The 24,745-nt window shown below is 36.2% G+C and overlaps 1 protein-coding gene across 2 annotated transcripts in view; it reads left to right on the top strand.

The window, feature by feature from the left end:
* The window catches only part of LOC107852264 (ferredoxin-dependent glutamate synthase, chloroplastic), a 105,527-nt gene extending 83,463 nt beyond the window's left edge, over positions 1-22,064 (top strand). The window contains exons 25-32 of one of the 2 annotated variants that reach the window (XM_047407902.1): positions 9,114-9,242; positions 9,367-9,465; positions 10,173-10,315; positions 10,406-10,499; positions 10,914-11,152; positions 11,268-11,346; positions 20,948-21,031; positions 21,581-22,064. In XM_047407902.1, coding sequence (XP_047263858.1) covers positions 9,114-9,242; positions 9,367-9,465; positions 10,173-10,315; positions 10,406-10,499; positions 10,914-11,152; positions 11,268-11,346; positions 20,948-21,031; positions 21,581-21,757 — 1,044 coding nt within the window. In that variant the 3' untranslated portion in view covers positions 21,758-22,064. 2 annotated transcript variants of the gene reach the window in all.
* Positions 22,065-24,745: the final 2,681 nt, after the last annotated feature.

Below are 24,745 nucleotides of genomic sequence, written 5' to 3'. Positions count from 1 at the left end.
GCAAGGGTCAAGGTGTTCAAGATCACTTAACGACTAAGGCTGGTGTTGTAGATGAAAAGGGAAGGACTAAGGAGAAACTAGGATGAAGAAGAGATGAGAATGAAACTTTAATGGTTAAATAAAGTGCAAAATCTTAAACACTACATTAACTAATAACTATGTCCGTATAGTGTGGATAAATCTCCAGATACAAAATACTAATACTTTTTCTTCTACAAAATTCTTCTGCATATATTTATTTAAACCAAAATACTAAGTTAACTCCTAACACAGAAAAACAGTTATTGATGTTGATAACTGCTGTAATGCTAACTGCTGCTAATATATTTTATCCTATTTGAAACCAAGAAACTAATATAGATTATGTCCACATGCTAACGGAGATCAATGCATCCCCCTTGAGAAGTCACCTTGCCCTCAAGGCAAAAGAAGGAAACTGCACAGCTAACAGATCATAATTTTTTCAACTTGCTTCTTTGAGAGGTCGACCGACCCATTGAATCAATAACTCGAGTTGCGGATTGGCAGTCGGAAATCTGTAACGATGAGCCAGAACTTGTTCAGGTGAAATAATAAGCGGGCCTTCATCATTTAATGGTAATTCTGTTGGTTGAGAAGGTAATTCAAAAGAAAAGGCTAATTGGAAAGATGCTATTGTGTGTGTTTTTTGAGGAACACCTTGCAATTTATAAGTTTTTCCATTCAATTGGAAGATCATAAACTTTTCGTTCCAATTGGCTTGTATCGTGTTCAAGGGTGCTAACCATTGTATACCCGACACCATGGCTACCCCACCAAAGGAAAAAGGGAAGAAATCGTGCTTTATTACCAAGTTAGAAACTTCTACTGATAGGTCTTGGCAAACTTTGCTGCATTTAATAATTTCACAATTGCCTATTTGGATGCCAACATTAGGGATATATTAGACTGCCAACCAAAGTTCCGTGACAATTTCTTCTGCAACAAAATTTTGTGTCCAACAACTGTCTACCAACATCAGCACTATGCTCCTGCAATGAGTGCCTTGAAGTTTCAAAGTAGGAGCAGATTCTTTGCCCAGAAGTGCATGAAATGAGATTTCTGCCAAATTAGTAGGAGAAATGTCATCATTCTGGTTATCTTCAACACTCTGCACATTGTTCTTCTTTTGTGTTAACTCCAAATGTGCAAAAGTTCTAGATTTGCAGTAATGACCAGGGGCAAACTTGTCTCCACAAAGGTAGCATAGGCTTTATTCTCGGCGAATTTTTTGTTCAAAATTTAGTGGGCTAATGGTTGAAAGCGATGGTTGTTGAAAAGAGCGTGTAACTGGTTGGTGGGATGATTGAAAATTAAAGGATTCTTGAGCCGTTGGAGAGGTAATTGATGAAGCTTGTGATATAGAAGCCCAAGCAGTTACCTTGCTGGAAGGATTTAGTCCATGTTTTCCTTTATATTTTGAAGCCAGACTCGTGCCCTTATACACAGATCGAGGTTTGTGAATCCTAATGTCTACACTAAGGTCTTCTTTGAGGCCACTAAGGAAAAGTCCAAGCAAATAGTGTTCTAGCCAATTTTGCACACATGCTGCCTGTTTTGCAAATTTTACCTATACTCAAAACACCGATCCAATTTGTTGGATACCACACAGATGTTCATGTGTATTTTGAAACTCAGTGGGTCAATAATTTTCTTGCATAACTTAACCAACTTATCCCAGTAATAAATGATCCTTTCACAGATCCAAGCAAAAAGATTCAATGCATCTCCTTCCAAGGACATTGAAGCCACATCAACCTTGCAACTATCAGGTGTTTAATAATTTTGAAAATACTTCTCCGCTTTCAGAATCGGATCTCCTCCCTCTTACTTAGGAAATATCATTTTGTGTGTTTCTGGACTCCTCCGAGTGCTATCAATCTCGCCCTTTCTCTTCTGGTAAAACTTTAGATTTTCCTTGTTGATTGTTGATTTTGATTGTTTTATGCTTTTAATGTATCCACATCAACCGCTACAATGTTTATGGCTCCCAATTTTGCTACTATAGTGGTCAATTGTTTGCCAATCTGATAATGAGTCGACATTATGGGTTCGCTGTTGGAAGCGTTGGTTCGTGTGTTAACCATGGTAGATCTTACTGGTCTGATACTAATGATAGAATCTAGGATGAAGAAGAGAAGAACTTTCCTGGTTAAATAAAATGCAAGAATCTTAAACACTGCATTAACCAATAACAGACGTATGGAGTGGACAAATCTCCGGATACAAAGACAATACTAATATTTTTTCTTCTACGGAATTCTTCGACAGACATCGATTTTAACTAAAACACAAAGATAACTCCTAATACAGAAAAACAGTTACTGCTGTAGATAACTCCTGGTAACTACTATAATACTTACTGCTGCTAATATATTTTATCCTATTTGAAACTAAGAAACTAATATAGATTATATCCACATGTTAAAGGAGCAGTCGTACATATCATCTAATGAGGTAGATTAAAAGGCCAAAGCACAATGGGAGAAGGTGGATGCTAAATTATGTAGTCTCTTATGATAATCTATTGCTTCTAAGTTGATGCTCTTGTTTTGATAACTACAAACATGTTATTCAATTTGGGAAAAGGCTCGTGCTTTATATACATACATCATTTTAATGATGTGGTATATCGGATAACCAACATACAGAAACAAGAATCAGATATAGGAAAAGTACATGCATTCATGCAGGAATTGAGAGGTTAATGCCAGTCATTACGAATGTTGAAAAGCAATAGTAGCAAAGACATGTTTCAATTTTTAACACTTGTTGGACTTCCTACTTGTAAAGAAATGGACTTTGGGGTTTGAGCCTAACTCAACCTCAAAAGCTAGCTCATGATAGGAGGGTTGTTCAAGTCTATGTAAGGACACCACCCATCTTATTTTCAAGACCCCTCACATTCGGGACTTGACATCAGGAGCTGGGCAATTTTATTTGGAGGCCCAACACTGGGTGAGATGGGTCCTACTCTCATACCATGTGAAGAAATGGACTTTGGGTCTAGCTCAACCTTAAAAGTAGCTCCTGGGGAGGGGGGGGGGGGTGTCCAAGTCCATGTTGGGAGAGCACCCATCACATTAACCACCAATATGATTCTTTTTCACTCTTCAACACTACTAACCTTGATTCGATAAGCGATGAGATTTTGGCTAGTTCTACCGTTCCTACAATTAATGAACTATTCTCTAATTCACTTCGCCTTGTCGCGCCTCCCAATCGCACACTGGACTCATCACCAACCACTGACTTCTCTATTCTCGCTTCTAAAACCATAGAAAGTCGAACATCTTAGTCTATGGAGAATCAATGAGGCGGAGGCCATTTTGGAAGATCTCAACCTAAGTGTAGTAATTGTAATAGACTTGGGCACACGCGTAATGTATGATGCTATTCTTTGTGTAGTCGACCACCCAAAAATGTTCATATCGAGGGTTTTATTTATCTGAAAGAAAATATAATGGGTTCCTTCAGTATCAAACAACTAAGCATACATCTCCGCAAGTAGCCTCGGTTGCTTAGCTTGTTATACTTCTATTGCTGGTAATCTTTATTTTTTGTATTTCAGTCTTGTACCGTTGGATCGTGGGTCGTGGACTCAAGCGCTTTTGATCATATTTCTCGTAACATATCACTTTTGTAAAATATTGTTTATTCACAGTCTCTTCCTGCAATTATTTTACCTAATAGGATCCAAACAAAACCAATAGGAGTTGGACGATCGAATTCCCTATTCTCTTGTCTCTCTAAACTTGGTTCTATATGTCTCTAATCGTCCTTTTAATCTTGCATCAGTTAGTCATTTGACACGTCCCCTAAATTGTGCTACAATATTTCTTGATGATTCTTTTATTAGGCAAAATCACAGTATGGGATAGACGATAGGCGTAGGGAATGAATCATAAGCCCAGAGGCGAACCTAGGATTTGAAGATAGGGGGTACACCATTATATTTAACATAGTCATATCGATTATCAACTACACAATTTTTTTTGGTCAACATCAACTACACAATTTAACATATGAATCTTTTAAACTTAAAAATTATTAAAAAAAAAAAGGCAAAGTATAAACTTCAAAATGATCAAATGATATTAATTTTGAACTAATATAACAAAAGTAGATCGTACTTTCATACTAGACATCGACGTGTTTTCATATTCTGAAAACAGTCAATGATTACATCATTGCTTATATTTATAAATATGTCCTTCTCAATATAACAAACTAAACAATCACTTAAAAATGCATCACCAATACTACTACGCAATTCATTCTTGATATGCTTCATGGATGAAAAAGCTCTCTCTACCGTTGCAGTGGCGATTGGTAAAATAAACGTTAACTTCACTAGTAAGTACACAAGAGAATAAGTCTCCACAAGATTTGCATTAACCAATGCTTCTGCCAAATCACCAATTCCTTTCAAATTAGAGAATATAGGATCACCACGCCGCATGTGTATAATAAAAGTATCAAGTTGGTAACTATGCTCTCGAAGCTTTGATTCACCAAACTCATCCGGATAATGTTTGGCCAATATGATTATTTTTTCCTTATCAAAATTAGTAAAAACATTCATTGGATTCAAGCTTGCCATACCAAGGAGCAAGTTACCACTCACAACATCAAAACGATTATTAAGCTCTTGAAGTTGCAAGTCAATTATAGCATAAAATAGCTCAACACGTAAGTGATGTGAGTAAGTAACACTAAAAGGCCTACGCTTTGACTTTCCGGGAAGATGAAAATCATCCATCTTAGGTACCAAAATTTCGTGTTTATCACAAAATACACCAACTTCATTAGAGAATCCCATCCATCATCTCTCCACAATTGCAATCTTTTCTTAGTAATGTCAAGAAATATCATGGCATTGACAATATCTTGCTCTTTCCTTTGTAATGATGTACTTAGCTTATTGGACATCACCAATATCTTCAACATCAAGTGAAGCAAGAAAACAAATTCAAATTCATTGATCATACTCAAAAAAGCCCCGGCTTGTAATCTATCATTGGAATTCGAGCCTCCACATTTTATCGCATCAAGCACATGAACTATAGATGAAAATAAAACAATAAAGTTATCCAATGTTCTAAAATGTGAACCCCAACGAGTGTCACCTGGCCTTTGAAGTCCTCGTTCTTGATTTAATTCTTTTCCACTTTGAACTTCTCCACTTTCTAGTAGTTGCTCCAACATTTCAGCATGATGGTCCCAAAGTTGATCTCGGCGCTTAAATGATGCTCCTACCACATTCAACACATTACTAATAATAGCAAAAAAGTCATCTACGAGCAAATGTTTTTTGGCAACGGCTACAAGTGTCAATTGTAATTGGTGAGCAAAACAATGAATACAATATGCCGAAGGAGTTTCTTGCAAAATCAAAGCTTTAAGACCATTCTTCTCTCCTTGCATGTTACTAGCCCCATCATAGCTTTGTCCACGTATTTTAGATGTACTTAAAGAATGTCTCATAAGCAAAGAACATATTGTTTCTTTCAACGTTTTTGTCGATGTATCACCAACACGAACAATAGCAATAACTCGCTCATTCACTTTACCTTTTTTGTTAACATACCTCAATGCAACGGCCATTTGTTCATGGTGTGATGTCTTTGGATTCATCAACTAAAATCCCAAAAAAATCTCCATCCAAATCATCAATTATAGCTTTCACGATTTCTTGTGCACAAGCACTCACAATATCTTTTTGAATTTTTGAAGAAGTCATCATATCATTTTTTGGAGCATGTTTTAAAATAACATTGTTCAAATCAGGAAGCATTTTTCCTAGCCATTCCAAAAAGCCTAGAAAAAGACCTTTATTTTTGGAGGATTCACTTTCATCGTGACCTCGAAAAGACAATCCGAATTCCAAGAGGAACCTTGCCACGTTAGTTGAAGCCTCTAAACGAGTACGGTGCTCACTTCTTATTTTTTCAGATTGCTTGTTCTAAGCAACTTGAATTGATTGAGATTGATTTTCAAAATCTATCATCTTACTGAAACATCTTCTATGGACGCTATTTACTTCACCAACATGTAATTGGAATCGCTCCAAACTATGATTCCAAACCTTAAAGCCAGTTTTTGTGAAAAAATCACCCGCATTGCCCTTTACATAATCATTTTTGAATAAATAGCAACGCAAGCAAAACACAGCATCTTTCTTCATACTATACTCCATCCACCTAGAATATGAACCCTCATACCATGTCGAATTAAATCGATGCATTTTCGTTCCAATTTTAGTTTGAGGAAATTGAGAAAGAATCGGTTGACAAGGCTCTTATTGAATATAGTGTCTTCTCACTTGATCTTGTATTGTTGAGTCATATTCATGAATTGGTTTTCTTTCTCCGGGATCGGATTTAAGTGAATTCACATCAAACTCTTCTATAAGGCGATGAGAATTATCTGTAAAACTTGAACTTGGTTGAGGAGAATAATATCTATCCATTTTAATTCACAAGAATCAATAACAAATTCCTACAAAATAAAAAATTCATCAAGAATATAAGTAAAAATAATTATTTATTTATTTTTAATCAAATCCCATAAACTTAAATAGAAGTAAGAAAAAAATTAAAATTTTACACACCAACTTTCAAGCATCAAGTAGCTATTAAATGTAATTAATATTACCAAAACTTGAATAAAAAAATTAAAAAAATGAAAGGAAGAAATGTGTACCTATTAGCAATTTAGCATCAAATTGAAAATTGCTCCTTTCACTTTCTTTGGGTACGATTAATTTGTAGGAGTTTGGAATTGGGGGAATTTGGAGAAATAAAGGAGTTTGGAATTGGGGGGATTTGGGGAAATACGTGGAAAATGGAAATTGGAATTTGGGAGAGAAATATGGGGCTTGGGATTGGGGAAAGTCAGATGAGGTGACTGCCAGCTGCTGAATTAAAATGAAAAAAATCAAACGACTCCATCAAGAATCGAACACGCTACTTTGGGCCAAACGGAAGTCAACATTTGAGTTCCAAACTAGTGCACCCACACAAGTTTTATTACTAAGGGTGCACAATTAAATATATTAACACTTTAGTAGGATATATATACGTATATATACAATTTTTTTTAAAAATTACTGGGTGCACGTGCACCCTCGAGGCACCACGTGGGTCCGCCTCTGCATAAGCCCTCTACTATCTTACCTCTCCTAATTCATGCATAACATCCACGTTATAGATCCTCCAAATCTAATTTACATACGTTTGGGTAGTTCAAGTTTATTCAAGATATAGAAGATGGTGCCTATTTTGTCTAGTCTATCCACATTAGATTGTGAGTTATGTCAGACACATCCCCACTCCCTTTCCACATAATGTTGAGAGTCAAGCAGAGTTTATTTCCATTAGTTCATTATGATATTTGGGTCCTAGTAGAGTCAAGTTCAACCTAAGGATTTTGTTAGTTTCATTGATGATTGTTCATGATGTACTTGGATTTTCTTAATAAAAGATCGTTTAGAGTTAGGCTAAAAGATAAATCCCAAAGCAATCTACCATAAAGGTTCAAAAAAACTCTCAACAATAATATTCTTCAAAATATGTTAATATGAAGGAACAGAGCACACATGTATTGTACTAAAGAAGGGGATGGTCAAAGACAAAATTAAATAGGAATAAAATACCCAAGGGACATAGAAGGCGGTTGCCCACACTTAATCCAAAGCAATCAACATAAAAATAACACTTATAAATATAAATTCTAGAAGCTAGGTTAAAAAAACACGAGTTATGGGCTGCTGTAATTTCTTCTTTTTGGAGTAGATTTGGAGCCCATTCGACCTCCTCTTGAACTTCAGTTTCGCCCTCCAGATAGCTGTAAGACTTGATCAAAAGATCTTCTTAGGGCTGGAGCTCTTCCATCATAACACACTTTTAATTGCTAACTGAAGCTCAGTGAGCTCGTCTTGCAATTTCCTTGTTTGAGATCCTGTCGCTCGTCTTCACGGAACTTCTAAAGCCTCATCCATGTCCTTTGATGTCGTTGAACTGCCATGGATGCTATCAATGTGCCTCCGACGACGTTGTTCCTTCACTCCAATATCCTTCCAGGATAGTAGTATCTTTTCCATAAATTGCCAACAGCTACCCGATGTGTCCTGTGAACCTATTTCTTCTCTTCGTGATCCCCTTTATCACACTATCCCATAATATCTATTACCTCACCCGGAAACATCTATCTACTGTTCCTTAATTTCATATTAGGTATTTATTATGTTTCTCACCATTAAGAGTACTTCGACCGAGTGAATCTCCACACCCACTTCTCAGTATTTCTGCATTGAAATTAGAGAATTTCCGGATACATATTTCCTTTCAAATGTAGGAACTTTTATCTTTCTTGTCTACCACATTCCACCAAAAACTTCTTTGCATCCTCATTTCCTTCGTACAAGAAGTCTCATATTTTTTCCGAATTTCCTGCAATGCCAAAGAATACAAAATAAAGGCATATATGTGGATAGTTCATGCTTGTAGACTTCAACAATGCTATTTCCCCTTAGACTAATATTGTCTATACTACTGGCTCAACTTTCTCTTTTGATAACCGTGATGTCCGGGCCAGCTTGCACACCTACCCCCCACCATCAGCAAGAGATCTTTTATTTGGAAATTCTCCCAAGAAGAAACGATAGTAGCCGACCTTACTGGCAACATGGTTTTACGTGATACAGTTTCAGATAAGGGTTTTGGTTCAGGAACATCAATAATCTGTTCAGTGAAGATTCAAGCGACGGACATAGAAATCACAAATTAAGCCTATAGTGGGCATTAGCTGTGATATTTCTGTCTGGCCGTGACAATAATTGATTTTCTCCCTCTATACAACTGATATGATTTGGATTGCAGTCTTGAATTCCTTATGTGGAACTGGAAGAAGTAATCTGTATTCAAAAGTCATTTAACTTGAACAGAAAATGGAAGCAAGGACTGGATGATCTAAAAACCAGCAAATTAACTGTCATGGGAGATTTCATTACTGCAAATTTTTAATTTGAACTGATCAGGGGGCCCTTCTTTGTTTGTCTGCGCTAATTTATTTTTCCACTATCCTTGACCCAGGTGAGAGGCATGTTGGCTCAACTAGGCTATGAGAAACTGGATGACATAATTGGACACACGGATATACTTAGACCTCGGGATATATCATTAATGAAAACTCGGCATCTTGATCTTAGTTACATCCTCTCTGTAAGTATTTTTAATTATAGTTGATTTATCAATCAATTGATTAAGTTACTTATAGTTGTTTGTGTATTACTTTCTTCCTTTTTTTTTGACAAAAAGAATCTAAAACATATCATTATGCTTTAAGAATGTTGGATTGCCTGAATGGAGCAGCAGTATGATAAGGAACCAGGAAGTTCATAGTAATGGTCCCGTTCTGGATGATGTTTTGCTTGCAGATCCAAAGGTAAGATCAGTTAAAAATTTTCATTGCTTGAATCAAAATATCCAATGAATCATGTTAAGAAAATGAACCTTGAGCCCATCTCAATCCCAAGAGAGCTCGTAAGTGAGGATTGCCAAGGTCATATAAGGAGACAACAACCCATATCCTTAACTGCAAAACCCATACCCTCAACCAATAAGGACTCTAACAGCTGCACACACACTCGGGGCTGCAAAGTCAGAGTGTCAACAGCCTAAAGTAGGGCCAAACATTAGGCAATCCAAGTATAAGGATGGGCCTGGATACCATGTGAAGAAAATGAACTAAAGGACCCAACTCAATCCTTAACGTTATCTCATGGGTGAGAATATTCCAAAGCCATATGCGGAGACAACATTCCATACCCTCATTGATGTGGGACTCTTAACAAAAAAGGAAAACAAGGACGGTTTGTTCAGGGCAAGTGAGTATAACTCATGATAATTTATTCTTGTCCCTGTATTACTTCTGTCCCATTCGGAGAAATTTGTCTTCAATGGACAGAGGTTAAAGGGGATAACAAAAAGGAAAGTTGGCCAGTCTTAGGCACAGAGAGAGCAGCATCTCCCATTCCCTTGTTTGTGACATATGTTGTTTTAGTGTCTTTTCAATTGAAATGAAAGATCCACTAGGTTTCCATATTCTACAAGAAATTACAAGGAACCGATGGGCAAACTATTAATATGCAGATATCTGATGCAATTGAGAATGAAAAGGTCGTCAACAAGACAGTTGAAATATACAATATTGACCGTGCTGTATGTGGTCGTATTGCGGGTGCCGTCGCTAAGAAATATGGTGATACTGGTTTTGCTGGGCAGCTGAACATAATGTAAGATTATCTTTTGTGATTTGTCTTCTGTCTTTGCAATTATAATATTAGAGTCCTAGATCAGCATGAACAACCGTTTTCTTTCTCCAGATTTACTGGGAGTGCTGGGCAATCATTTGCTTGTTTTCTGACGCCTGGAATGAACATCAGACTTATTGGAGAAGCTAATGACTATGTTGGAAAGGTTCGTTGAACAACCTATGTCTTATCAATATGCTCCATGTAGATTTGAAACTGTCTGTTATGGTTTCCCTGGCATTGGTAATTGCTGCATTCTGGATCACATGCCACGTGTGGTTTCTCTTATGTGCAAACAAAGTAATATTGCCAAGCTGGTTAATAAGCTCACTATATGAATTTTAAGAATATAATAGGTTTTAGGCTCGTATTGAACTTTTATCATTATTATTTATATAAATTTTTAACGTATTTTTCATTTTTATTTTATTTATTACGATGATGATATGATATGAGCTTAATTGAACAAATGAGAGTTCATATAGCCGACCCAACTTGTTTGGGACTGAGACGTAGTTCTGTTTGTTGACATGAATAATTCATCCATATTAAATGAAGTTACTGATTCAAATTTCGAAAGGGCATGGCTGGAGGAGAATTGGTTGTGACTCCCGTCGAAAATACTGGATTTTGTCCAGAGGATGCTACCATAGTAGGGAACACCTGCTTATATGGAGCAACTGGTGGTCAAGTATTTGTCAAAGGTAAAGCAGGGGAGCGTTTTGCTGTGAGGAATTCTCTTGCACAAGCTGTTGTAGAAGGCACTGGGGACCACTGTTGTGAGTACATGACAGGTGGATGTGTTGTTGTGCTTGGGAAGTAAGTATTGTTTGTTGTTAGTGCTCTACTCATTATGTAAGAAATTTGAAGGTACAATTTGTATAGTGCAGAGTTCCTGATATGGATTTGAGCTGTGTTTTCTTGCTTACAACAGGGTTGGTAGAAATGTAGCTGCTGGTATGACCGGAGGTTTGGCATACATTCTAGATGAGGATGAAACACTTATACGTAAGGTGAGATTGGAATCACCTTTATGAATATTTGCTCATCTGTCACAATATTGATGTATTCAAGTGCCTTTGGATTTTCTTTTGTTACAAAAGTTTATGAAGATTCTGGATCCTACGTAGGACATTTTAGACTCCAAAGTAATCATATTAAATTGCAGAATTTCCTTTACTTTCATGCAAAAAAGAAGACCAAGGCTATCTCACTCTGACCAAGGCTACTGACACTAAATTTATGATCTCACTCTGTCGAGAATGAAGATAACACAATGGATATTTGTTGAATTCTTTTTTATCTATAGCTATGGTGTCTGTTATTGATAAGAATCACCATGGGGGTTCAAGAATTGAATAAAGAACTTAAAAGAAATTACAGAAGCTAAAAGCAAAACTTAAACAACAAATAAAGAGAGCAAAATTCAAGACTAGAATTAGTCTTGAATTTAAGAACTTGAAGAAAGATGCTTTACCTTAAATTGCATCTAGTAACAACAATTCATTAAGTGAACTAATTACTTTAACTAGACTTGGATTAATTGACTTCAAATTGACGAAAGTTGAGGCAGTAATTTGCTTAAGACTAATTACCTTCTTTAAATGACGTCATTGAAACCTAAGATATCAATTAGAGGAAATACCTAAGATATCAATTAGCGGAAATAGCTTACCTGCTGAATAAATTTTCTTATAAGGTTTTAAGAGAAATCTCAAGTCACCACAAACAAAGTTGTAATCCCATGTCATTATTATAAAGTTTGTATTGCAAATTATTGAATTTAATCATATGAATATTTTAAAAATTATTATTTGAGTTATAAAGGAGCGTGGACACACATTATTTTGTTAGAATATGAGTAGGAACAGGAATGTTAAAAAGAATCCTACTTGGAAAAAGTTTGTATTGTCAGTGTCTTAGTTGGAAAAGGAGTCCAATGTCGTGTCTATAAATAGAGTTTCAGTGTAATAATATAGATGCAACAATTCAATAACATTTTTCACCTTTGTTTCTCACATCATATTAGAACTTCTACAATCTTGGTAAAGAATCAAAGACCTTCCGCTATCAGCGGGTGGCTATAATCCATATATGTCGCCTGCCTGACCAATGATTATGTTAGCAAGAGTTAGGTCACCGTGCATCTTTCCCGTGGCCATTTTCTTATATCTGGTTTGCATAGCATCATGCATCTTTCAAGACTATTCATATTTAATTAGGTCACCGTGCATTTTTCCCGTGACCATTTTTTTATATCAATATGCATAGCATCATGCATCTTTCAAGACTATTCATATTTAATCTGCGTAGTATTGTACAACTTTTCAGACTACTTTCTCATATCTTAGTTGCATAGCACGTTGCGTCTCCTTAGATCTGATTTGCATAATTCCGTGCGTCTTTTCGATGAGGTCTGATTTTTGTAGGATCATGCCACCATTCCAACCCTAACCATATAATTTCTTTTTTTCAATAGGGTCGTGCTTTCATTGCAGCCCTACCCATATAATTTCTCTTTTTCTGTATGGTCGTTCCGTCATTCCAACTCTACCCATATAATTTTTATTTTCTACTAGGGTCGTATCGTCATTCCGACCCTACTTATTTAATTTATCTTTTTCAGTAGGGTCGCGCCATCAATCCGACCTACCCATATAATTTTTATTTTCTGGTAGGGTTGTGATGTCAGTCTGATTGTACACATATAATTTCTCTTTTCTAGTAGGGTCGTGTTGTCATTTCAATCCTACCCTTATAATTTTTTCTCACTTTCCAGATGTCAATCGAATTATCCAGCACGTGAACATGCTTTGGCCAGTTTTTCGGTCTTGTTTTTCAAGATCTACTCATGATTTCGAGATGACCCGTATATTTTATACCAATTTCTAGCAATTTTCCAACGACAAATTGACTTTCCTGCAATGTTTACTACTTTTTCGACCAATTTTTCAGTTTGCTTTTCAATTTTGATCGCCCAGATGTCCCGAGCAGTCCATACCAATTTTCTTGCTGATATCTTCATCAAGTCCCTCGGTAGTCCTCGTATTAATTACATCAATAAAAAGCTTGATACATATGCCTTGTATGCATCATCTTGAAGGGGAGTGTTAGAATATAAGTAGGAACATGAATAGTATATAGAATCCTACTTGGGAAAAGATTGTAATGTCAGTTTCTTAGCTGGAAAATGAGTCTAATGTAGTAATAATATAGATTCACCAATTCAATAATATTCTTCATCTATATTTCTCACAATTTCCAAATCAATATTTGTTTTATAATTTTATCCCTTATTCAACATAAAGAGAATAACGTTCTGCTTGTTTTTTTTTTTTTTCACTTAATAATGCAGGTTTATTTCGACATAATTTAGTATAAATTGTTTGTTCCTTTTAATATAAGTAAATAATTGTGAATTGTGATCCATGTTGAAAACAATCATACCTGGAGACAACCTTTCAGTGCGTTTCCACCCGCTAATCAATTTTGCCAACACTCTGGTCCAGATTGACGTTTAGATTGTAGTTCTAGGGGCAATCGTTTTTTTAATTAAATAATGTTGTCTATTAGGGATCTAATTATTTATCATTGAATAGGAGGACACATTTGTGAACTGAATGATTGTGACTATTAATGAAGGAGTATGTGTAGGCAATGTTTCTTTTTGTAGGATAGTATTCAGGTTAAATAAAAAGGTATTTATGTCTTTTAAATTTTTAATTTGGAGTTTTCACTTTTATGATATGAATTTCACTTGAAAAGAAATTGAAATTTGTGAGTGATAACCATTATCACGTGAAATACTCCTCAAAAGAGTTTTTCACCTTCAAACTCTCTATTTCAATGAAAAATTTACAACAATTGATAAAATTATAAAATTAGCTCTAACTTGTAAAATGGAATTCATACATACATTCATATATACATACATACATATATATATATATATATATATATATCTATATCTATATCTATATCTATATCTATATATATATCTATATATCTCTCTCTATATATATGAATGTATATGTATGCCAACGAAGTAAAGTGATATTGAAAAAAGGAACTAGATTAGCCTAAACCGAAGCAGCGGGCCAAATCTAGGAGGAGAATTGCTTAAAGATTTAGAACCAAAAAGCATCTATATTGTTGATATATAACCAAGATGTAATAGTTAACAATTCTGCCATACTAATATCAGCTTCCACAACAAATAACCTATAAATAAATCACGCAAAATCTATGTACATCTTATATACATATTTTCTTTTAAAATAGAGAGAAATGGAAGAAGGCAAACATTGCTAAGCAACAACAACAATATACCCATTGAAATTCCACAAGTGAGGTCAGGGGAGTGTAGATGTTGTGGATGCGTGGAAGCTATGCATGTGTGGAATATGGTTATTATTTATTTATTTATATTTTAAGTAGCTTTATTTATTATAGCTTTATCTATTATTCTAGAATAGGATTTTATATTTTCTAGTTTGTCTCAGCCCGAGACTACCCCTTAGTCGTAACACGGTGCTTGGAGTCACAAGTGACCCCAAGCGAATCATGGTCGGGTATGACACTAAGAGTATTAAAGTAAATTGATAAATATTGAGCGCAAACTGAGCAAAAAGATATAACCATAATGAAATAAAATCAATACGGAATATCAAATCCATTCTCTCTACACATTCATCCTACTGAAAGTCTAACTAATTGTTTGAAAGCCTTTACTAAGATGAGTTGCTCGGACAAGCCCACAACTAACTCTAACGGTCTGAAACTAAAATAAAACTGGAAAGAAATACTAATAAATGGTCCTCGAATGATGAGGACTCACCAAGCACTGCTGCTAGAGTGACTGTTGAATCAAGCTAATCGTGATTGGGATGTCGAACGTCAGGACCTATATTATAAGACAATATAAGGCAAAAGAAAGTATGCGATCAGTACTTTGAATGTACTGACCATGTGAGATGTGCATTTCCTTATGTGAGATGAACATGCTGTAAGTGACACGACAATCTGAACATGGGAGTGAAATCTGTAAACTGATGCTATAACCAAGTTGTAGACATATAACACTACAAAATGCTGAATAAACTGAATAAAAGGTCAAGCAAGGTCTTAGACTAAACTATGAGAGTTTTCTGTAACCGACATATACCATATGAGCGACATGGAATCCAAGGTGTAGCCCAAGTTGGGAGGATGTTCTATACCTTGCCAAGGGTACGAACCATGATTAGCGTGAATTCACTTATCAGCCCATTAAGGGCAAGAGAGTCACTCAACTAGTGAGAACCCTTTTTACCTGTGGTGACACGTAGTTTGGGACTTGGGTTATTTGAACCCTTATCATCTCGTTGGTAAGTACTACTCCCAACTGAAAGTAAACTGATATACCTTGTTCAACAATAATGATGTTCTGCAACTGAAAGAGAAGTGCTTTATCTGAAAGCATTTTAAATCATGAAAACTGATTGAATGTGTGTACTACTGAAATGCATGATATCCTAGGTCATCGGGTGTTCATAAACCGCCATCTCAGAAGAATGCAACTACTAATGACAATTCTATAAATTGAACGCAATAAGGAATTGCATTACTCAAGCTCAAAATCAAGAATTTATTAATATGATGAGAGTTCATAGTCATAAGTATGTAAAGATGCTCAAATTGATGGGAAAACCATATATCCATAGTTAGTAAGAAGCTGAGGGATATTGGAATTTATTCTTTTCACTGAAACCCTTAGCTTGAAGAAATGAATTTACTTAAGAAGTTGAGTTACTTTTGGGACTCAATGGGTGGAAGGAACCCATTGAAGGTATCCTGAGGAAATTTCTAAACTTCGAGCTTGAAGAAGATGAACCCTAATTTGCCCTAAAAAAGAGAAATCACCTTTTTCTCTTGTTTTTACCAAGTGTCGGTCATTTTCTAAGTAATGAGGGACTTAAGGTAATATTAATCTTAATAATCAGTTTTGGGATAGCTTAAATGACGTAGTTTAGGGGTTTAAAAAGTGAGAAAAGACTGGAATGCCCCTTATAAAATGTAATTGAAAAAGCTGTAGGGGAGGATGCATGACCCATCCCACGATTGTGGGACCCACCTACGATCGTGGTGGGTGCTCGTGGTTGGGTGGCTGATATGAGGCTCTTTGTACTTGATTAGACGAGCCATGGTACGATTATGGGACCCACCTATGATCGTGCCTTGGTTCGTAGGATGAAGGTCCAAGCCGAATGAGCTTTAGGACTCACGATCATACCTAAGATCGTGGTTTCAAACCATGGTCGTGGTTCCCTATCTTGGTTGGAAGGTATACTTGTCAACTCTCGGGTGTTTAGGACTTTTTCAATTAGACGAGAGGATTTTATGTCGTAAAATCTCACCAAGATCATACCTAAGCTTGTAGGTTCTCACTGCTAGACAGTGCTTCTCTAAAATGACCATAATTTTGTACTCCGATATCGGATTATGGAAACTAGATGCGGCAGATAGAAAATTCAATGGCCTTTAATTTGGTGGGTCTTGAGCTAAAAAAATACTCCAGAATCTAGTAGTTATGTTTGTTTGAATTTGAATATTGTAGGATTCTTCATATGCAATCAATCGGTAAGGAATGTTTTGACTTGGCTATGAAGTAGGAGTTACTTATGACTTTAATACATGTCTAAATCACTTATCATACTATCAAAACATGATGTATTATTTTACATATACTTGAAGCATTGTTCTTTATCTTAGCTTGAATTTTCGGGGTGTTACATAGTCTCGTAAGGATTAGGCTTTCTGTTGATGTAATAAGACTCCTATTTGAAGGGAGATTGGAGGAAAAGACGTATGAATAGTTTTAGTAAAAAACAAGAGATTAAAGTTCTCTTTTCCATTGAACTCTAAGGTTCCAGCCTTCCTTTAACAAGTTGAAGTTATCTATAAAATAGGTTGATGGAGGAATTCTAACAAAGGCAAGGGGAAGTCGAAATCAATTGATTCAGGCTTTTCATTGATCGTCCTATGACTCGATCCTTCTCTAAAGACCCTAAGGTATCAGAGCCTAACACAATGGGCAATGAGATCAATTTAGATTACAAGAAGAACGTGCAACTATAGAAACCGTAATGGATTCTAAACTTGTAGCGAAGAATTGTCCAAAGTCATTCAAAAATAGCTTTTTGGCATGGGAATTGGCTTCACAAAACCAGCAACGCATGAAATTGAGTTGAGTAGTGCCTTGAGGACCGTCAAATCAACAACTTTTGTTGCTAGCAGTACACTGCCTATTCAACTAGTCGATCAGAATCATCCAACAAGAGTGAATTGAACAGTACCAAGGTATGCAAAGATGGATTTTCCTACTTATGATGGCACCATTGACCCACTAATTTGGGTATATCGCTATGAATAATTTTTTGAAAATCAACATACAATAGAAGCGGATAAGGTTGGAGGGGCTGGGTTTCTCATGTTAGGAGAAGCACAATTATGGTACTATCAACTTAAATGAGCAAAAGGACTGATGAGAAATGTTGTTTTGCAATGATTTGGACCTCCTATAAGTAGCAACCCAGTGGGTTTACTAATCACGCTTCGATAAACTAGTACAATTGAAATTTATCATCAGTTTCAAGAAAAGTTGGCTAGGGCAGATGAGCTTTTTCTAGGACACTTGCACATAGGTATATTTTGGAGGGGTTGGAGGGATTTAATTCGACTGGATGTGCAGTTTCTCAAACCGCCTGACTTATCGGCGACCATGAGTTTATCCAGGGCTTTAGAACAAAGACACCAACCGTAGAGAGTAATTTTGGCAAAGGGGCGTGACAATAATCTCGAACAAGTCTGGGGCAGCACAACACACTTGACAAAATCTGCCACTAGTTTAGTCGAGTTATTTACCTCAGCTAATACCCAAACCACAACCAAACCCCTTTTGTCGAGCGATTAACTCAGGTAGAATTGGTTGAGAGAAGAGCTAAGGGGTTATGCTATAATTGTGACGAACTATATTCAGTAACTCACCAGTGCTAACAACTTTTTTGGCTGGAATTGCATGAGTCAGTTGACACTACTATCCCAGAAGTTCTGGTTGACTGCACTGAAATTCGAGTTTGAGGACAAACTCTTTCAATGTGAGGGGAGTAATGTTGTGGATGTGTGGAAACTGTGGATGCGTGGAATAGGGTTATTTTTTATTTATATTTGAAGTAACTTTATTTCTTATATATTTATAATTTAAGTAGCTTTATTTATTATTCTAGAATAGGATTTTATGTTTCCTAGTTTCATAAGGATTAGGTTTTTTGTTAATGTAATCCTATTTAAAGGGAGATTGAAGGAATAAGACTTATGAATAGTTTTCGTCAAAAACAAGAGATTGGATTTTTCTCTTACATTGAATTCTAAGGTTTCAGCCTCCCTTTAACGAGCTGAAGTTATCTACAAAATAGGTCGATCAAGGAATTCGAACGAAGACATGGGAAAGTCGAAATCAATTGATTCAGACTTTTCTGTTCATCGTCCTGTGACTTGATCCTTGTTGAAAACCCTAACAGTAGAGTATGCAGATCTTACCACTATCTTGGAAAGGTAGAAAGGTTATTTTCGAAAGACCCTCGGTGCAAGTACAACAAATCTAGGTACAAAGAAGAAGAAAACAATGAAGAAACTAACAAGGGAACATTGTGAAGTCTACAAGAAAGAAAAAATAACTATAATAAAATAGCGCGATTGTCGAAATATAATAAACAACAGACTATGATAGATATTACAAGCGGAGATTAGCTCCCCCTTAACATGTACCGCCAAACCCTAAACTACCATACTATGGTTAGTAATGACAAACACCAACAACCTAAGCCTAAATCCTTGAAAAGAAAGACAACATTCCTACTCGACTAACCTCTATTGTAATACGCATCCTGCACACCTTTCAATCTAAGGTCATATCCTCCGTAACCTGAAGTTGCACCGTGTCTTATCTAATCACCTCACCCCAAATACTTTTCTGGCCTACCTTTACATCTCTTTTTACCTACTATATCCAATCTCTCTCCTCACTAGGGTGTTTGCACCTGGCCTCTTCACATGTCCAAACCATCTCAAACGCACTTTCCTTATATTTTCAGCCATAGAACACTCTCACCATATCTCGAATAACCTCATTCCTAATATTGTTGCACTAGCATACCCACGCATTCACCTCAACATCCTCATCTCTGCAATATGTATCTTCTGAACAAGGAGTTTTTGACTGGTCGAAACTTTTCCCCATACAACATCGGTCTAACCACAACTCTATAAAACTTACCTTTAAGTTTAGGTGGTATCTTTTTATCAGAACGTGCCTCCACTTCATCCACGCCGCACCAATACAATGCCTAACATTATTGATGTCCCCACTTCCTTGGATTATAGAGCCAAGATGCTTGAAACTGTCTCTCTTGAGGATTTGTGTCAAGACTTCTACACCTACCTCATGCAACCCCTCCTGCAAACATGGCTAAGGATTGCGTAAATTTTGCAAATATCTTTATCAATTCTACACCAAAGTATTTTTTTGGTATAGTCTAAAAATTCTATCTGAAGCCTATCATCCAAGATGAAAAATGATTAATTCCTCTCCAAATGAGACGGTTCTCTTCAAACTGGGTCTGAAAGTTTATGGTGACTGTTCACAGAGCAATGAATGTTTGTCTCTATATGTAGTTTTTTTTTTTGTTAATATTAATAAATAGGATATTTAGGTAAATAAGAAGACTTTTAATTAAATATGATATTCAAGTAAATAAACAGGCATTTATGTACTTCAACTTTTAAGTTTTGGGGTTCTCATTTTTAATATAATATAGATATAACTTACTATATATAAACATGTCTTCTTCAATCAATTGTAAGAAAACAACGTTGCTTTGCAATTTCTTAGCTTGAAATCTTGTGAATTGCCTTCATGGTATTTCCAAAGATTCATCCTTATCCTTGGTGCTATCAGTTATAGCTTACTCATACCTCAATTTTTCCATTGGGTATTTATTATCTTCCACTAGCACATAGTAACCCAGCACATTAATATTCAAATGGCAAAAATTCACCTGGTGTATTTTGATTTCATTGGGGTTTAAGCTTTTGTCTCTCATGATTCTTGTTCCACTTCCTTGATTGCTGGAATTCTTTTAAAAATTCGAACTCTAGAGTTGATCTATAAACTAGAAGTCTGCAACAAAATATCCGATGTTAGTCACCAAAGCTGCTGACATTCTTGCCACTAGTGTAAGGTTTGAAAAAGATTAGCTAAATCTCTTGGCACTCCATGTGCAATAAGCAAGGCATTCAGCATTCTTGCCCTGTTGTGAAAAATTTGGAAAGTAACTAAATCTCGTGGCAGACCATGTGGTGATTTCGTAACGGAGTTGGATGTATTCACCAATTTGAATCATTAGATCACAATTCTGTAGCTTCATATGTTTCAGAATGCTGATTTTGACAACTATTCCTTCAGGTGTTGTAAGAGATAACTTTCAGCTTTTCCAACATCTATTGCAAATTTCATTTGGTTTCTTGAAACTCTGTTCTTCTCCGAACATTCTCTGACACTTCCACCATTTCTTGAAGGTAAATAAGGAGATCGTTAAGATCCAAAGAGTGGTTGCTCCGGTGGGTCAAATGCAGCTAAAGAACCTAATTGAAGCCCATGTGGTAAGTGCAGAAATATTTTTATATGTGCCTTCATGTGCGCACACACATGCTCAATTAATGATACAGATCATTGGGACAAAATGACATGTTTTAAGAATTTGCCATTTATGTTCCTTGATAAGCTCCCGTCAAACTTTTCCTCGTATATTTCCATATATAATTCAAAATGTTTTTCGTGTTTTTTCTGGTGGTGGCTCTCATACTTTTATCTTTCTTAGTCCCCATGGCTTTAGTCAGTAACATAATTTATTGATGGCGTCTGCTTTGAAACCACCCTATTTTTCTTGGGATCTTACACAAATGAGTGACAGGATTCATTGTTTAATTTTCCTACTTGGTATAAGATTCTACACTGATTATATACGGTTATGTTCATACAATATATGAAGTATACATATAATATTATATATTCGCTAGCTATGGTGTAGTTTAAACGGTTGGATGAGCAGCAATTTAGATGAATTGTTAATTTTTCTTCCCGGTTTCTTTGAATGAGTTGCTGGGTGGTTGAGTAGTCTGTTATAATATATGTGTATTCATTCTACCTAGGAAAAAACTGGTAGCACGAAAGGCTCTCTTATCCTCAAGGACTGGGACAAATATTTGCCTCTCTTTTGGCAATTGGTTCCACCCAGTGAAGAAGACACCCCTGAGGCCAGTGCTGAATATGAGCAAGCAGCTGTCGGGCAGGTCACTTTGCAGTCTGCAGAGATACCATTGAAATAAATATGAGGACCAATCATATGCACAGCCATGACTATGGTCTAATCAGCGAACAGTTTGTACAGGAAATTCATTTTAATTTTTAGAATCAGATTGTCAGTAAAAGAGAACAGTGAAGTCTGAGAGATCGAAACACTTGAAAGATTCAAGCTTACCTTTGTCAAACAAGGGGCTAATCATTTGTGATGCTTGGTAGCTGTACAGTGATAGTGGAGAAATTGTAAATTCTTGATAAATTATGGCATAATAGTGCCTTTCCAGTATTGCTTGCCGAAGAACTTGAAGTTCAGATACAATGTTAATGCTTTTACTTGCTCTGGCCCCTAATTTTTTTCCGTTCCAGGGGGAAGTGTTTTTTGGTGGGTAGGGGGAGAAAACCAGCGTTATCCCTTATAAGTTGTAACTTGTATGATGACTTCAACTCTGATTTGAGAATATGTAAATTAGAGTAGCCGAGCAAAGATTTACTTGTTTGGAACATCGATAACTTGCAATGAAAAATGCTTACTTTGCCTTAAAGCATGAAATAATTCAAATATACCACCAAGAAATGGGATATCAATGGTGTGGATGAACCATCTTAAATGATGATGAAGTATCCTTTCTTCTGTGACTTCCGTAGATCTGCATTTAAATTCGGCTGAGGAAACCTGTCATGTCTTTTCTTCATGGTTTATTCAGAGGTGACAAGTTAATATACGAACCAAAATGGCAGGGCTAGTGACTGGAGTGAAGTCGTAACAAGGTAGCCGTACTAGAAGGTGCGGTTGGATCACCTCCTTTTCAGGGAGAACTAATGCTTGTTGGATCGAGAAAAGTGACATGAAGTTTTTTATTTATTTATTTTTAAAAAAGGGACCAAAGGATTATACATAATATATGCAGGCATTAGAATATATGGGATCATTTCAAATATAAACTAATTTTTAAAGTAATTAGTTTACGATAAATATAGTCATTTTTTATTTACATAAAAAAAAATAGAAGCCAAAAAATGAATTGAAGGAGCTTCACGACTTGCCTAAGGATTCTCCCACATCATTGATGTTCCGGCTTTTGACGGAATATTTTTCATCTTTTTCTTAGGAAAATTGCAAGTTTCCAAGCAACCAAGTGTGCATTTAATACTGGTTTTTAGTGTTTCAGGGTAAGGAGGTGACTAAAGGAAAAGACTCAGACATTTTGCAGAAAAACACTTCTGACAGTCAAAATGGTAGACCGTCAGTTTTGTGACGGACCACTAGCTCGATCGTTAGATCGAGGTAGAACTTATGAACTCTGAAGGCCCAGCGATTGTCCATGTGGTGGACCGTCAATCCTGCGACAAACCACCACTTTGGCCGTCAAAAATAAACATAACCAGGCATTTTGGAAGGCTCAACGACGACCAACTTGGTGGATCGTCGATCTTTTGACAGACCACCACTCCAGCCGTCAGGATTATCCAGAACTTGACTCTCTAGCACCACCGACGACAGTTAAGATGGTGGACCGTCAGTTTAGCGACGGACCACCATATGAGCCGTCGGTCTTAACAAGAAAGTGACCATCCAGGATCAGCTGCGACGGACCAAATGGTGGACAGTCAGTCTTGCGACGGACCACCACTTTGACCGTCACTTTGGACGCGGATTTTATATTATTTGAATTTTAAATTCTTTTTACGGGGGAACATATAAATACCTAGTTTTAGGTTTTATTATGGATCTTTTTTTCCATCTCTTATCAATGGTTAGGGTTTTCCATACTGAAAAATACATTGTTACATAGTTTTTCTCTAAGATTCATTGGAGATTTGTGGATCTAGATTCCTTTATCATATTTTCTGTTGAAGATTGAAGAACAACAATTGTGATTTTTATAAGTAAACTTTGAATTCTTGGGAGGAAACGTGTGGCTAAGCTCCCATAACTAGGGTTATGGGAGCCTTGATCTGAAAAACTGATTTTTGGTTGTGAATCTAGTAGATTCTCATGAGTAATTGATATTGCATTAACTCTTCTTCACTTTACTGACTTTTCTTGGTTGCAAACTTGAAAAAGTGAGCCGAAGAACAACACTTGTTCAAATAGAAAAGTGCTTGTTGGGAAAAGAAAGGGTTTACATAAATCTAAAGGTTTTAACCTTTGGATATAGGATAGATGCCTTAATCGGATCAACCCATGTGAGATTCTAGTTGAATTAATACTATGTTCCTTAAGTTTGAAAAAATTAAGGGATAAGTTACTCATTTTGGTTGAGAAACTAATGGGTAAAACCATAGAATTCAATTACTCTTGCAATAAAAATTGTTCGTTGGGAATCCAAAATAGTTCACAGCCTTAGCTGCTTAAGCATCTTGGTAACCATAACTCTAGTTTGACTTCTCTTATTGAATTACTTTTAGCAATTTGACTTACACTTGGATTACTTTCTGTGACAAATATTTGAATATAATTGATAAATTAAAATACCCCTCTATTCTGGAACCTTCGATCAACAGTCTAGTAACAACCACAATACTTAGTGAGCACAATATTTTCTGTGGTATTCGACACCCAACCCAGTTGGGTTCTATATTTGAAAGCGATCGCTTACTCTCTCGGTAGAGAGGTGTAATTTGACTATATCAAATTTGGCGTCGTTGTCGAAGAATACGGTTGTCAATTAAGTTTGTGTTTGTTAATTGACCTTTGGTCAAGTTTCTCAAATTTTACTTTTGTTTGTTGTTTTTGTTCTGTGCAGGGGAGTTATTGTGTATGCCAAGTACACGGAGATCGGGTGCACCATTATTACCAATATGTCCGAAATCGCAACTAATTGGCAGAATGGCAGATCCCCAAGATGCTGAAAGACTAGCTGCTTTGGCCAGAGCTCAACTAAATCAGCAAAATGATACCCAACAGGCACGTCACCCTAATCCTGATGATGACGATTTGAGAGATGATGATTTGTTAGATCCTGTTAACCCAAGGCGTAAAGAGAATGTGGCTGCACCAGTGAATCTAAATA

The sequence above is a fragment of the Capsicum annuum genome, chromosome 3, assembly GCF_002878395.1.
Source record: "Capsicum annuum cultivar UCD-10X-F1 chromosome 3, UCD10Xv1.1, whole genome shotgun sequence".
Lineage (NCBI taxonomy): Eukaryota > Viridiplantae > Streptophyta > Magnoliopsida > Solanales > Solanaceae > Capsicum > Capsicum annuum.
This window is presented reverse-complemented; position numbering and strand designations above follow the sequence as displayed.